The 12,611-nt window shown below is 35.5% G+C and overlaps 1 protein-coding gene across 11 annotated transcripts in view; it reads left to right on the top strand.

The window, feature by feature from the left end:
• The window catches only part of EML5 (EMAP like 5), a 140,252-nt gene that overhangs the window by 29,587 nt on the left and 98,054 nt on the right, over positions 1–12,611 (top strand). For all 11 annotated transcript variants that reach the window (XR_011532889.1, XR_011532890.1, XR_011532888.1 and 8 more), the window contains exons 3-6: positions 5,674–5,772; positions 7,537–7,605; positions 10,326–10,511; positions 12,474–12,609. Coding sequence is in view for 3 of the 11 variants with exons in the window: in XM_070593562.1 (XP_070449663.1) it covers positions 5,674–5,772; positions 7,537–7,605; positions 10,326–10,511; positions 12,474–12,609 (490 nt within the window). In the remaining 8 variants the exon portion in view is untranslated. The remainder of the gene's footprint in view (positions 1–5,673; positions 5,773–7,536; positions 7,606–10,325; positions 10,512–12,473; positions 12,610–12,611) is intronic.

Here is a 12,611-nt window from a genome sequence, read left to right as displayed (position 1 = left end):
TCCCATTGGTCCTCCTCCCTAAGCCACACTGAATTACTGGCACTTTCCTGAAAGCACCATCGTGTCTCTAATCTGGTGTCCTTTGTTCTGAAATGCACTTTCTCTTACTTTCCTATACCCAACCATCTTTTACTCTATCTTGCAAGATATGCTTCAAGCATTACTTTTACTGGAAAACTTTATCCTCTTCCTCACCTTCCTAGGCTGGGTTAAATGTGAGAAAAGATGATGAAGTAAAAAGTGATAGAAAGCTAGGAGAGGAGATAGTATTTGCTTGATTATGTCTACCTTTTCCTCCCTGCTGTTGCTTAACCTATGCTTAGGGAGGTTGATTTTGGCCATGATATGTTTATCAGGGCTACAGAGGAAGCACTCGCAGCTCTATTTTGTTACTGCCTGTACAGAGCTAGATGCTTTGAGGCTCTGTTGAGATTCATGGAATTTTAGAGCTTTTGGCCAGTTGTTTCCAGTTTGGCCAGTTTCCTAGCTGATCCAGAGAGAAGGGGCATCCGTAGAAGAGACAGTGCCTCTCCAACTATTCCTCACTTTATCCTTGTCTTGTGAAATTTTAATCTCTACACAGTGTGCTATAGTAAGAGGTAGATGTCCTTGTTTTAGCTAGGTATTTGCTGATACCCTCTAGTTCCCAAATATTAAAGACTCTCAGGAGGGGCAAATCATCTCCTCTTGTTTCCTTGGGTTATCTGCTACTGTGATTTGATGGAGAGCTATAACAAACGATATTCTGTATCTTTTTATGTGAGCCTCTCATTCTACCCATTTGGGGATTTAAATAGCAATTCTCCTTTGCAGAAACTGTAACTGGGTACTAGCTGGCATTTCTCCTTGGGACAGGTAGAAGGTACGGGTTCTTAAAACTAATTATGATTATGGTAATCTAATAATAATAATGATAGCAAACATTTATATAATATTAACCACATGCTAAGCACTCTTCTAACTCCTTAACTCTAATATTAACCCTATGAGGTACTTTTATTATCCCTACTTAATAGGTGAGGAAAGTAAGGTACAGAGAGGCTAAATAACTTCCCAGAGTCATCCAGTTAGTGAGAGATGGAGCCAGTGTTCAAACCTAGGCAGTCTGGTACCAGCATCTGTACTCTAAACCAGGGACTGGTAAACTTTCTATAACAAGTCAGATAGTGAATATTTTAAGCTCTGTCGCAACTCCTCAGCTCTGCATTGTAGTGTGAAAGCAATCATAGACAGCTTGTAAAAGAATGGGTATGGCTGTATTCCAGTAAAATGTTAGTATTTACAGAAACGGGTTGCAGGCAGGGTTTGGCCTGAGAGTTGTAGTTTGCCCACCCCTGCTTCTAAACCAGTGCTTTTCAAAGTGTGTGTTGTGGGTTGGTCCTTGTGATTTCTTCTTTAACCCTTCAGTTACTTAGAAGTGTATTGTTCGTTTCCAAACATTTGGAGAATTCTGATTTAATTCTGTTTTTGTCAGAAAACATGGTCTGTATTTTAATTTTTTTTTAAAGATTTTATTTTTCCTTTTTCTCCCCCAAGCCCCCCGGTACATAGTTGTTTATTCTTAGTTGTGGGTCCTTCTAGTTGTGGCATGTGGGGGGCTGCCTCAGCATGGCTTGATGAGCAGTGCCATGTCCGCGCCTAGGATTCAAACCGGCGAAACACTGGGCTGCTGCAATGGAGTGCGCGAACTTAACCACTCGGCCACGGGGCCAGCCCCTGTATTTTAATTTTTAAAAATTTGTTTAGGCTTATTTTGTGATTCAAAATTTTGTGATTTTATGAAGCTTCATGTGCACTTGGAAAGGATAAAAAATATGTATTCTTCTATTTCCTTTCTCTCTTTCTCTTTATTGTGCTATTGTTATCATTCATTTTACTTCTACATATTTTGTAAACCACATAATAACTATTGCTGTTTTTGCCTTAAACAGTTAGTTGTAAAAGAAAATTAAAAGCAAGAAAAGTCTTATATATTTGCCATTTGAGCACCAATCATTCATATATGTAAATTAAGTCTCTCTTTGTTATCATTATCTTTCTGCCTAAAGAAACTTCCATTATCATATCTTGTAGTGCAGGTTTGTTGATAAATTTTCTCACCTTTTGATTACTTGAAAAAGACTTTATTTTGATCCAGTTTTCAAAAGATACTTTTGCAATTCTTTGTTGACTTTTTTTTCCTTTCTCAGAGGTTATTCATTGTCCTCTGACTTTCATAGTTTCAAATGAGAAGTCTCGTATTATTTTTTAATCTTTGTTCCTCCATACCAAAATTGTCTTCTTTTTTTCTGGTTGATTTGAAGATTTTTCTCTCTAGCACTGGTTTCAGCAATTTGATTACCATGTGTGTTTTTTCTGTGTGTTTGATTATCCCGTTTGCAGTTTATTGAGCACCTTATATTTGTGGGTTTATGGTTTTCATCAAATTTAGAAAATTTTAGCCATTATTTCTTTAGTTTTGTTTTATTTTTCTTTTCCTCAATCTTTTTTCTCCTTTTGGAACCACAATTACCTGTATGTTAGACCAGTTGATATTTTTCTAAAGGTAACTCAGGCTCTGTTAATTTTTTTCCTGTTTTTTTCTGCTCTTTATTTTGGATAGTTTCTGTTGCTGTGTCTTCAAGTTCATTTATCTTTTCTTTATTGTCTAAGCTGTTATTAATCTTTCAGAGTGAATTTTCATTTCACATAATTTAACATTTATTTTTACAAGTTCTACGTGTTCTTTTATATCTTTAATTTCTCTTTTTATTCTTTATGTTTGTTTTAAAATAATTTTTCAGCATCTTGAACATTTTCATTTTAACAGCTAATGTCTCCTAATTTTAGTCATCTCTGTGATTCCTGGATCTGTTTATATTAACTGATTTTTCTCCTGGTTATTGGTCACATTTTCCTCTTTCTTCAAATGTCTAGTAATTTTTTTTTAAAGATTTTATTTTTCTCCCCAAAGCCCCCCACTACATAGTTGTATATTTTTAGTTGTGGGTCCTTCTAGTTGTGGTATGTGGGATGCCGCCTCAGCGTGGCCTGATGAGCAGTGCCGTGTCTGTGCCCAGGATCTGAACTGATGAAACCCTGGGCTGCCGAAGCGGGGTGCGCAAACTTAACCACTCAGCCACAGGGTCAGCCCCAGTAATTTTTTTTTTCTTGGATGCTACATATTGTGTATGTTACATTCTTGACCCTTTGTGATCTCTGGGAATTGTTGGCTTTAGCTCCCGAATAATTGTTCTTTTTCCAGAATTTGTTCTTTGCATGGCCTCATGGATTTCACCTTATGTGTGTAAAGATTGGTGTTCTCAAGAGGACCCATAAACACATTTTCCAGAGCTTTTTCTCTACTTTGCAAACTCTAGCCATCTTGGCCTCTCTGAACTCCAGGCTCTGTCTTCTCAATTTGTCAAGGCTCCTGGCCCCTATTTGGATTTCAGCTTTCTGTGCTGTAGTCTGGAAATTGCCTCTTAGATGAAAACTAGGGCTATTGCAGGACTTACTTTTTTTGTTTCCCCCTCTTCCAGGGTTCACAGGTCTTCACTTCCTGTTATGAATGTCGGAAAACATTTCTTTCGTGTATCTTGTACAGTTTTCTAGTTGTTGATGGCAGGAGGGCAAGTTCAGATCCTGATAATCTTTCATGGCCAGAAGTCCATCGTTCATATTTCTTAACTTCTCTCATACTTCCTGATGTGGATTAAGGCTGCCCCAGCCAGAGAAGCCCAAGGTGACATGGCCTACATGCCAAACTATATGACCCAGTGGACTTTTTTTATGGTATGAATTAGGGCTGCCCCAGGGAGAGAAGCCCAGGGCATCCTCACCTACATGCCGATCTATATGGCCAGATTTGTATCTAAAGTTATATGACCGCACAATAACCAGACCCCATCTGCACTGAAATCATTTAATGACTTTTTACATCATCTTTTCTTTTCTCCAGTAAAAATAAGTCACGTACCCATGCCTTATAAAATTAGCCCTAACCCTCAACTCGGGGCAGCAGCAAGAGCTCTGACTGCCCGTGGGTCCTGTCCCCACGCACCAGCTCTGCCTGCCCATGGGCCCTGTCCCCATGCCAGCGGGGGCAGCAGAAGGGGCAGCAGCAGGAGCTCTGAATGCCCATGGGTCCTGTCCCCACGCACCAGCTCTGCCTGCCCATGGGTCCTGTCCCCATGCCAGCGGGGGCAGCAGCAGGAGCTCTGACTGCCCGTGGGTCTTGTCCCCACACACCAGCTCTGCCTGCCCATGGGTCTTGTCCCCATGCCAGCGGGGGCAGCAGCAGGAGCTCTGCCTGCCCATGGGTCCTGTCCCCATGCCAGCGGGGGCAGCAGCAGGAGCTCTGCCTGCCCATGGGTCCTGTCCCCATGCTATTCCACACTATTCTCTAAATAAAAGAGCACTACTGCCAGATCTTGAGAGTCTAAGAAATCTTTCTTTCGACTCCTCGGCTCACCGACCCCGCATCACTTCCCATCTGACTGTCTCCTAGTTCTCAACTCTGTCTCTTCTTTTCCCTCTAATCACCTATTTACCTCTTTCACTGAATTTTAAATTTCATTTATTTTATTTTTCATTTCTGGAAATTCTGTTTGCTTCTTCAAATTGACTTGGATACTCGTATTCTTGGCTCATATGAAGATATTTTGAAGCTTTAATTTTATTTCTCTACTCACATTAAGCTTATTTTATATCATCTGATAATTCCAATGTCTGATGTTTTTAGGACTGCTTTTGCTATTTGTTATGACTTCTTGATTCTCACTCATGGTCCCTTATTTCCTGTGATTATTGTTGGGGGGGGGGGGTTGTTTGTTTATTTTAAGTTTATTTTTACTGAATTGCTACCTGTGGGAATTCTTTGAGGGACAATGGATTGAGGTTTCAGTCCTCCACATAGGATTTATATTTGCCTATGCCACATTGCTGAAGATGCTTGAAGACTCTGCAATTCTTAAGACCACTCTGAATGAAGTTTTCCACTCGAAGGATTCCTGATTAATGTGGATTTAGGCCCTACAACCATGTGAAGGCTGCTTGTGGCTACAAATTTTCAGGGAGGTTTTTCTCGCCTTTCATGCATTGCCAACCCCTTCTTTATAAAGGGATGGTTTCTTGTTTTCCCATTCTCTGAGGAGTTCACTGTTGTACTCAGAGGTCTGCAATTCAAATGCCCACCTTCGGCAGGCCCTAACCTTTATCTCCTATTCCTGTTCAGCCTACAGAGCAGACATCAGGCTTATCAGTATTTAGCTGATACTTTTAGAGTTAAAGAGAGTGTAGGAGCTCTCTTACCCTCCAAGGTTCCCATAGGAAATCACTGTGTTTTTGTTCTCAGATTTCTTAATTCCTTGACATCTCCGCAGTGCATTTAAAAAGATGTTTTTAAATTTTATCTAGCATATTTAGTTGTGGCAGGAGAGATGTTTAGTTTGTCAATCCTACTGTTGGAAATGGAAGTCTCTCTTCTGTTTCTTAATGTGGAGAATCACACATGTGCAAACATTAACAAGATAAAATATATCCAGCCTTTTTCTATGAGGGCAATAAAATATCAGTGTGTAAGTTTTTATTTTCTAATACCCATGAGTAGAATTTGTTTACAATTTATATTTTGGTTTCTTTTTTATTTGTTTGCCTTTTTATTCCCTCCTGGACTTCTTGGACAAAATTCAGCGCTTGGTTTCAGTTGGACTGGATTCAAAGAATGCAGTTTGTGTTTGGGACTGGAAAAGGGGAAAAATGTTATCTATGGCTCCTGGTCACACAGATAGAGTAAGTATTCTCCTTTGGGTTTCTAATGGGTACTGGATGGGAAGAGGCCAGAGGAGAGTCAAGGGGGTTTATGTTTCTGTGTGTTTTTATTGCCAGATAGCTCATATGTAATTAAAAATTTAAAGTACAATTGTGAATACTATAAAATTTTAGAATGAATATGTATTATAGTACTCAAAAACATGACTCGATATGTATAGTGTTAGCACAAAACTTTAAACCCAGTGTTTGCTTCAACAAAAATGATGAATTTTAAGTTATTCAGACCTTAATTTAAAAATTGAATGGTTCATGCCTAGGGTCTGTTTAGTTTGGTTTACCACTAATTTATTACGTAAGTATTACAGTTAAGGTGAAAAAATGGTGTTACTTTTAAAATAATGTATTAGTGTTAATATTTTAGAAATTAACATTTTTTACTTTGGAAACTTGTTAAAAATATATTCCTATTCCAGGTTGTAGAAAATTAATATAAAGAATACTTTGTAGTCAGCTTCTTAATTAAATATTACACTACTTTTATAAACATCAACAATTTTATCATAAAGTCTTAAAAAAGTTGGATTTTTTTTTGTGTGTAGTAAAATCCCAACCTGAACTAGCACAGAAGATGTAGTAATTGATTCTGTTTTGGGGGATCTATGAATCTGTGAAAGTTGTATAGAAAATTTTGTGTATATTTGCACTTTGGAAAATAAACTTGGTTTTCAACAGATTCTCAAAGGGGTACACACTCACAAACAATTTAGATAATTAAGTGTTAGGTGTATTTTATTAGACAGTTGTGTATTCTGACACTTGGATCAAAGCATTTCGCACATCAGTACTTTAGATTTAGTAAATAGACTGATTATTATGAAAAATGATACTGTCCTTAGAAGTTCTAAAAGTATTTTTGTGGTTAGTATTTTAAAGTTGCATCAATATGTGTTTCATATAATCTGTATTATGGTGAATGTTAAACATTAATTTATAAGATGTATTTTTTCATTATTTGAGAAGTAGTAAGCGTTTTAGGTAATTATGCAGGCAGATGTCAAAGAAACAGGCTGAAGACTACCAGGTTTTTTTCTGCTATGAAATTCTTTTTCAAATATTAGTTTGTCTTTCATTTATTGTTAAAGTGCATGTTTCTAATGCATATTTTATTTCATCTGGGTTTTTTTGATTTTCTTTTGTAACAAAAGTGGTTTGTATTTATGTGGAATTTATGGAATCTTAGAAAAGAGCAAAGCCTGGGGATCTCCAAAATTTAGGTATAAGTTACTTTTGTTTGACTCGTAAACAATAAAAAGAAAAGCTAAAAAATGATAACAAAGTTTTTACTGTGAAATAAATGTTTGGATCCTTTATGTAAGTAGTTCTGTGTCTATTTCTAGCTATATAAGTATAAAGTCTGTGTTCCAATAAGTATCATTCCTCTCTAGAAATTATGCACGTACCTGTCTCATGCCCTAGTTCTGTTAAGCCATTCTTATTATTTATGGACTGAATTTTTTAAAAAATTAAAAAAAGGAGGTGTTAATTTTCACTCCGCTGGTTCCTTCATAAAGTTCCTAGAAAATACGAGTAGTTTTTGTTCCTTATCACTTACATATTTACTTTCTCTCTTTATAAGATTTTTAAGCATAGGATTCTGATTATTATTTATTGAGGAATGTTGTTCTATGATAGGTAGGGTTTTGTGCTATTTGGTATTTTGGACAGAATTCTTAAATGACTCTGAAAATAAGTATTTTAACCATGAATCTGATTTGTTTACAGATATTTGATATTTCTTGGGATTTGTACCAGCCAAATAAACTTGTCAGCTGTGGTGTAAAACATATCAAGGTACTAGAAGGGTCTTGTTTTATAATAGTCATGTTTACTTATTCTTTGCCACTAAGTACATATCACACTATTTACAATTTAGGCTAGTTTTAGGATTTTGGCAGCACTATTTTTTAAAATGTCAACGTTTTGCATGTTATGTTCAATCTAACAAATATTTATTGTGTAGTTACTGTGGATAAGACACTGTAAGGGATATAAGTATGAATAGGGAATTAACAAAACACTTTCCATAAAGGAATTTATAGTCTACTGAAGTAGGCATTACTGTATTCATCTTGTTTCTTCATGTTTCGCTTACAAAGGAAAATGTGAGAATAGTAAACTAAGTAAACTAAGAGGTTTTCATTCAGAAAGATAGAATGGTATAATAGAAGCAACATGGGTAGAGTTGGCTTTGCCACTTACTAGCTGTTTGAGCTTTTTTCACATCTTAAAACTGTGGCTGTTGTTACCACCCTCATAGAGTTGATGATTAAATAAGGCAGTATATATGCAAATGCTTGTCATAGTGCCTAGAACATGGTCACCTTTCTGCAAGTGTTATCTTTTCCTCTCTCTCTCTTTCCTCTGATTTGACCTCAGCCTTTGATAGCCACTGTTTACTTTGCTTATGAAAGCTCTGAGAGTTGTTTTATAATTATAATTCAGGTTTTGAAGCCCATGTAGTCAGTGGTGATATTCATTCTTATGTTTATAGTTGCTTTTAATTCCTTGGTGCAAATTGGAAATACTCCCTTTCCTCCCACGATCTGATGTAACAATTCCTTATAACAGTTAATTCCTAGTAAGTAAGGTTCTGTGTTTACCTTGTTTCTTTTGATATGCTTACTTCCATCCACATTTTCTCCAAAGCATCTTTAGCTGCTGCTGCAATTCTTGTTTTGGTATTCTAGTACTGATTTGATAATGAATAGTATTAAATCTTTATTTTTTTCAACAAATATTCAACAACAAAAGGCTATATGCTAGGTGTAAGGTACATAGTATAAGCACTGTGAAAGAAATTTTTGTCTTGTTCATCTTTGATGAAAAGGTGATGTTTGACATAGGACATGATATATATTAACTGCTTAATAAATTATTGGCAAATTAAAGAGATCTTACTGCTGCTTTATATTGTAAATAAAGCTAAAAGTTTAATTTTCAGGTTTTTTAGAAACATCTTCTCAAACTAAACAAACTGTGTTTTCATAGGATTACATTTCTTTTCCTTTGGTAGAGGCAATGAATAGTATGGAGGTTCTCTTTGCAGGCAATATATGTCAGGAAACTAAGTCCCAAAGATGATCTAGACCAGCACTGGCCACTACAGTAGCAGCTAGCCACATGTAGCTGTTTAAATTAATTTAAATTAAATTAAATTTAATATTCATTTCTTCAGTCACACCGGCAGTCACATTGCAAATGCTCAAGAGCTACAAGTATATAGTGGTTACTGTATTGGACAACATGTATATAGAGAGATATAAATGTATAGTTATGGAGCATATCTAAATATATATAGAACATTTTCATCATCACAGAAAGTTTTATGGACAGCTTTGATGTGGATTCTAGAACAATAGTTCTTAACTCTTGTTGAGCATCAAAATCATTTGGATACCTGGGCTTCACTCTCCAGAGATTCTGTCTCAGTTTATCTCACTGGGGGCCCAGGCATGTTTTATAATTTCCCCAATGTGATTCTAATGTTCAGCCAAAGTGGGAATCACTGAGCTAGAGGAAAATAATAGATTGAAGTTGGGACTTGCTGAAAGGAAGAGAACCAGCTATTCTTATCCACAGAAGTCATGGAGCTTTTAAATTAAAAAATCATAAAGTTTCATTGAGTAAAGCATTCATTAGTCATTTGAATGGATAAGTGTCGTAATTTTTAGTTCTTTGAGGCTTCAAGGTTTTAAACTAAGATCTCTAGGTCTTAAAATAAGATCTTGAAGATCAGGTAAGATTTTTAAGTATATAATATTAACAAATTAGATTATTTTAAATGGTAATTTACTTATTATAAAGTTGAATTTATTCTCTGGTCCTAATTTCTTAATGTAGAACTATTTAATTTGTATATCCCTGCCCTACTCTATTTTTGTTTCTTTATTTTTCTCTGAAAATGGTTAAAATTTACCTGAATCTACGTAAAAGAACAAAAATGCTGGTCATGAAGATTTATGTTTGACTTCCTTGTCTTCTCCCAAGGATGAACAAATTATTCCAAATGTGTATCTCTCTTATTTTTAAGGTTTACAAGTAACAGAATTGCTCAGCTTTGAAAATATCATGAGAGCAACATACTAATCACTCCCCTCCCCCATCTTTACTCTCTTGATCAGAGATCGAATATTTGGTTTGGTCCTTTTTCCTGTTAGTGTATGGTGTCTTATCTTCATTTTTCATTAGTAACCCATTCCCAACTTTTTTACCTAAGTTTCATGTAGACTGTTTTCAGAAGCCTAAGGGAAGCATAGCATATTTTAAAAATAATCTAGTTCAATTCCCCTTATTCTTACAGATAAGGATTGAAACCAGTGACTTATCTACTATAACATAGCTATTGACAACACTAGGATGAGGATGTGAATATTGAGTGCTATTATATCATAAGGGAATTTCTTAGGTAATTTCTAGTCTGCTGCTTGAATATAGCATCAAGGTATTGGAAATGTTTTACTTTATTTTATAAGCGTTCTTTGATAATTTTGATTATTTTTTGTACCTTTTAGTTCTGGAGTTTATGTGGAAATGCTCTGACCCCAAAACGAGGGGTTTTTGGTAAGACTGGTGATCTTCAGACAATTTTGTGCCTAGCCTGTGCAAGAGATGAATTAACATATTCTGGTGCACTCAATGGAGATATATATGTTTGGAAAGGAATTAATCTGATACGAACAATACAAGGAGCCCATACTGTAAGTATATTTAAATATTTTTAAACACTTTTAGTTGTTAACTACTTATCTTCTTATCCTAGAACAAAAGATTACATAATATAGCACTTTCTGATCAATTCAGTTACTTGAAAAATGCTATTATAACTGAATTTGTTTGTTTTCAAGATTTCAATGAGGAAACGTTATACAGTTAGACACATGGAAATTTATTTGTGTAATTAGTATCTTGTTCAAACCATTGCTTTAGTGTCTTTCTCAGAGTATGGTCATGCATTGCTTAATGACAGGGATACATTCCGAGGAGTGCATCGTTAGGTGATTTCATTGTTGTGTGAACATCATAGAGTGTGCCTACATAAACCTAGATGGTATAGCCAATTACACACCCAGGCTATATGGTACTAATCTTATGAGGCCACCATGGTATATGTGGTCTGTCATAGACTGTGCAGCACATGACTGCAGTGTTGGAAAAAAGCTTGTTAAATTCATCCTAAAAGTATTCTAGATTAACCACATTAGAATAAGATAGTGATCTAGTGGCTAATTTACCAATGGAGAATTTGGGACAGTTCTAGAAAAGCATATAACTTTTTATTATTTTTTTTTTTTGCGGAAGATTAGCCCTGAGCTAACATCTACCACCAATCCTCCTCTTTTTGACTGAGGAAGATTGGCCCTGAGCTAACATCTGTGCCCATCTTCCTCTACTTTATATGTGAGACGCCTACCACGGCATGGCTTGATCAATGGTGTGGAAGTCCGTGCCCTGCATCTGAACCAGTCAACCCTGGGCTGCTGAAGTGGAGCACTCGAACTTAACTGCTATGCCACCAGGCAGGCCCCTATAACTTTTAAATTTTAATATCACTGATTCGTTAAGTGAGTGGCAAAGGAATTTAATTTTTGTACCTCATGAGATTTTCATATCAAAAAGTTACAAACCAGGAAAAAAGATCTGTTGTTAAAACCTTTTAGTGTTTTTTGATTTGGGCTTTTTGACAGTTGGATCCCTCAGATAGTGAAGGGAGCTAGAGAGCACAGAGCTGTCACGTTGTTAGCAGTAAGATCAAGTAGAAAAGTTATTAAATATATTAATATGAACCACTGCTAAATATATAATGTGTTATGCGTTAAACATATTAAAGAACTACTTAGAACAGGACTTGCTTTAAGCAAAATGCCTAAAGACTAGAAATACCAGATTCTTTTCCACAAAGGTTATGGCAGTTCACATTTTCACCATCAGTATATAAAAATACCAAACCCTTCCTCATGCTTATCAGCGCAGGATGTGATCATGATTGTAAATTTTTGCTTGTCTTTTGGGTGAAAATAGTAACTAACTTCTTGTTTTAGTTTTATTCCCTGTTTGTGAAATTTCATATATTTATTGACTACTTGAAATTTCATTTTCTTTTAATTGGCTTTTCTTATCCTTTGCTCTTTTTTGGTTTTTGTTGGTTTTGGACTTTCTTTCCTTTATTTATTTGTATATCAGGGATTTAACTTTTTGACAGTCATACACATTGCAGATATTTCCCCAATCTGTTTTTCTTTGCTTATGATATCTTTTCTCATATGAAAAATTTAAAAATTTTCCTTTATGGTTTGTGATAACCTGCCATGCATAAAATGATCTCTCACAGCCAAAAGTTACATAAGTGTTCTGACTTTTTCTAACATATTTGTTTTATGTTTTGCATTTAGAATTTTATGTAAATATTTTTTATCTGTAATTCATTTTTATATATGGTATATGGTTTAACTTTATGTTATGCTCATATCATTAAATATCACCTTAGTCATATATTGAGTTTCTATTTACACATAAATTTATTTCTAGGTTTTCATTTGTATTTTCTGATGTTTTTGTTTATTCCTATCTCATATCAAAATCTTTTAAAGTGGGTTTCTGCCTTATATAGTAGATTTTCTTAAAAAGCATATCGTATTAAATTATTTTATTTCTTCTTCTAGGCGGGAATTTTTAGCATGAATGCTTGTGAAGAAGGTTTTGCTACTGGTGGCAGAGACGGCTGTATTCGTCTTTGGGATTTAACTTTTAAACCAATTACTGTGATTGATCTCAGGGAAACAGACCAGGGATACAAAGGT

This window comes from Equus przewalskii, chromosome 25 (assembly GCF_037783145.1).
Source record: "Equus przewalskii isolate Varuska chromosome 25, EquPr2, whole genome shotgun sequence".
Taxonomy (NCBI): Eukaryota; Metazoa; Chordata; class Mammalia; order Perissodactyla; family Equidae; genus Equus; species Equus przewalskii.
Note: the sequence above shows the minus strand (reverse complement) of the source record. Positions and strands in the feature narration are given on the sequence as shown.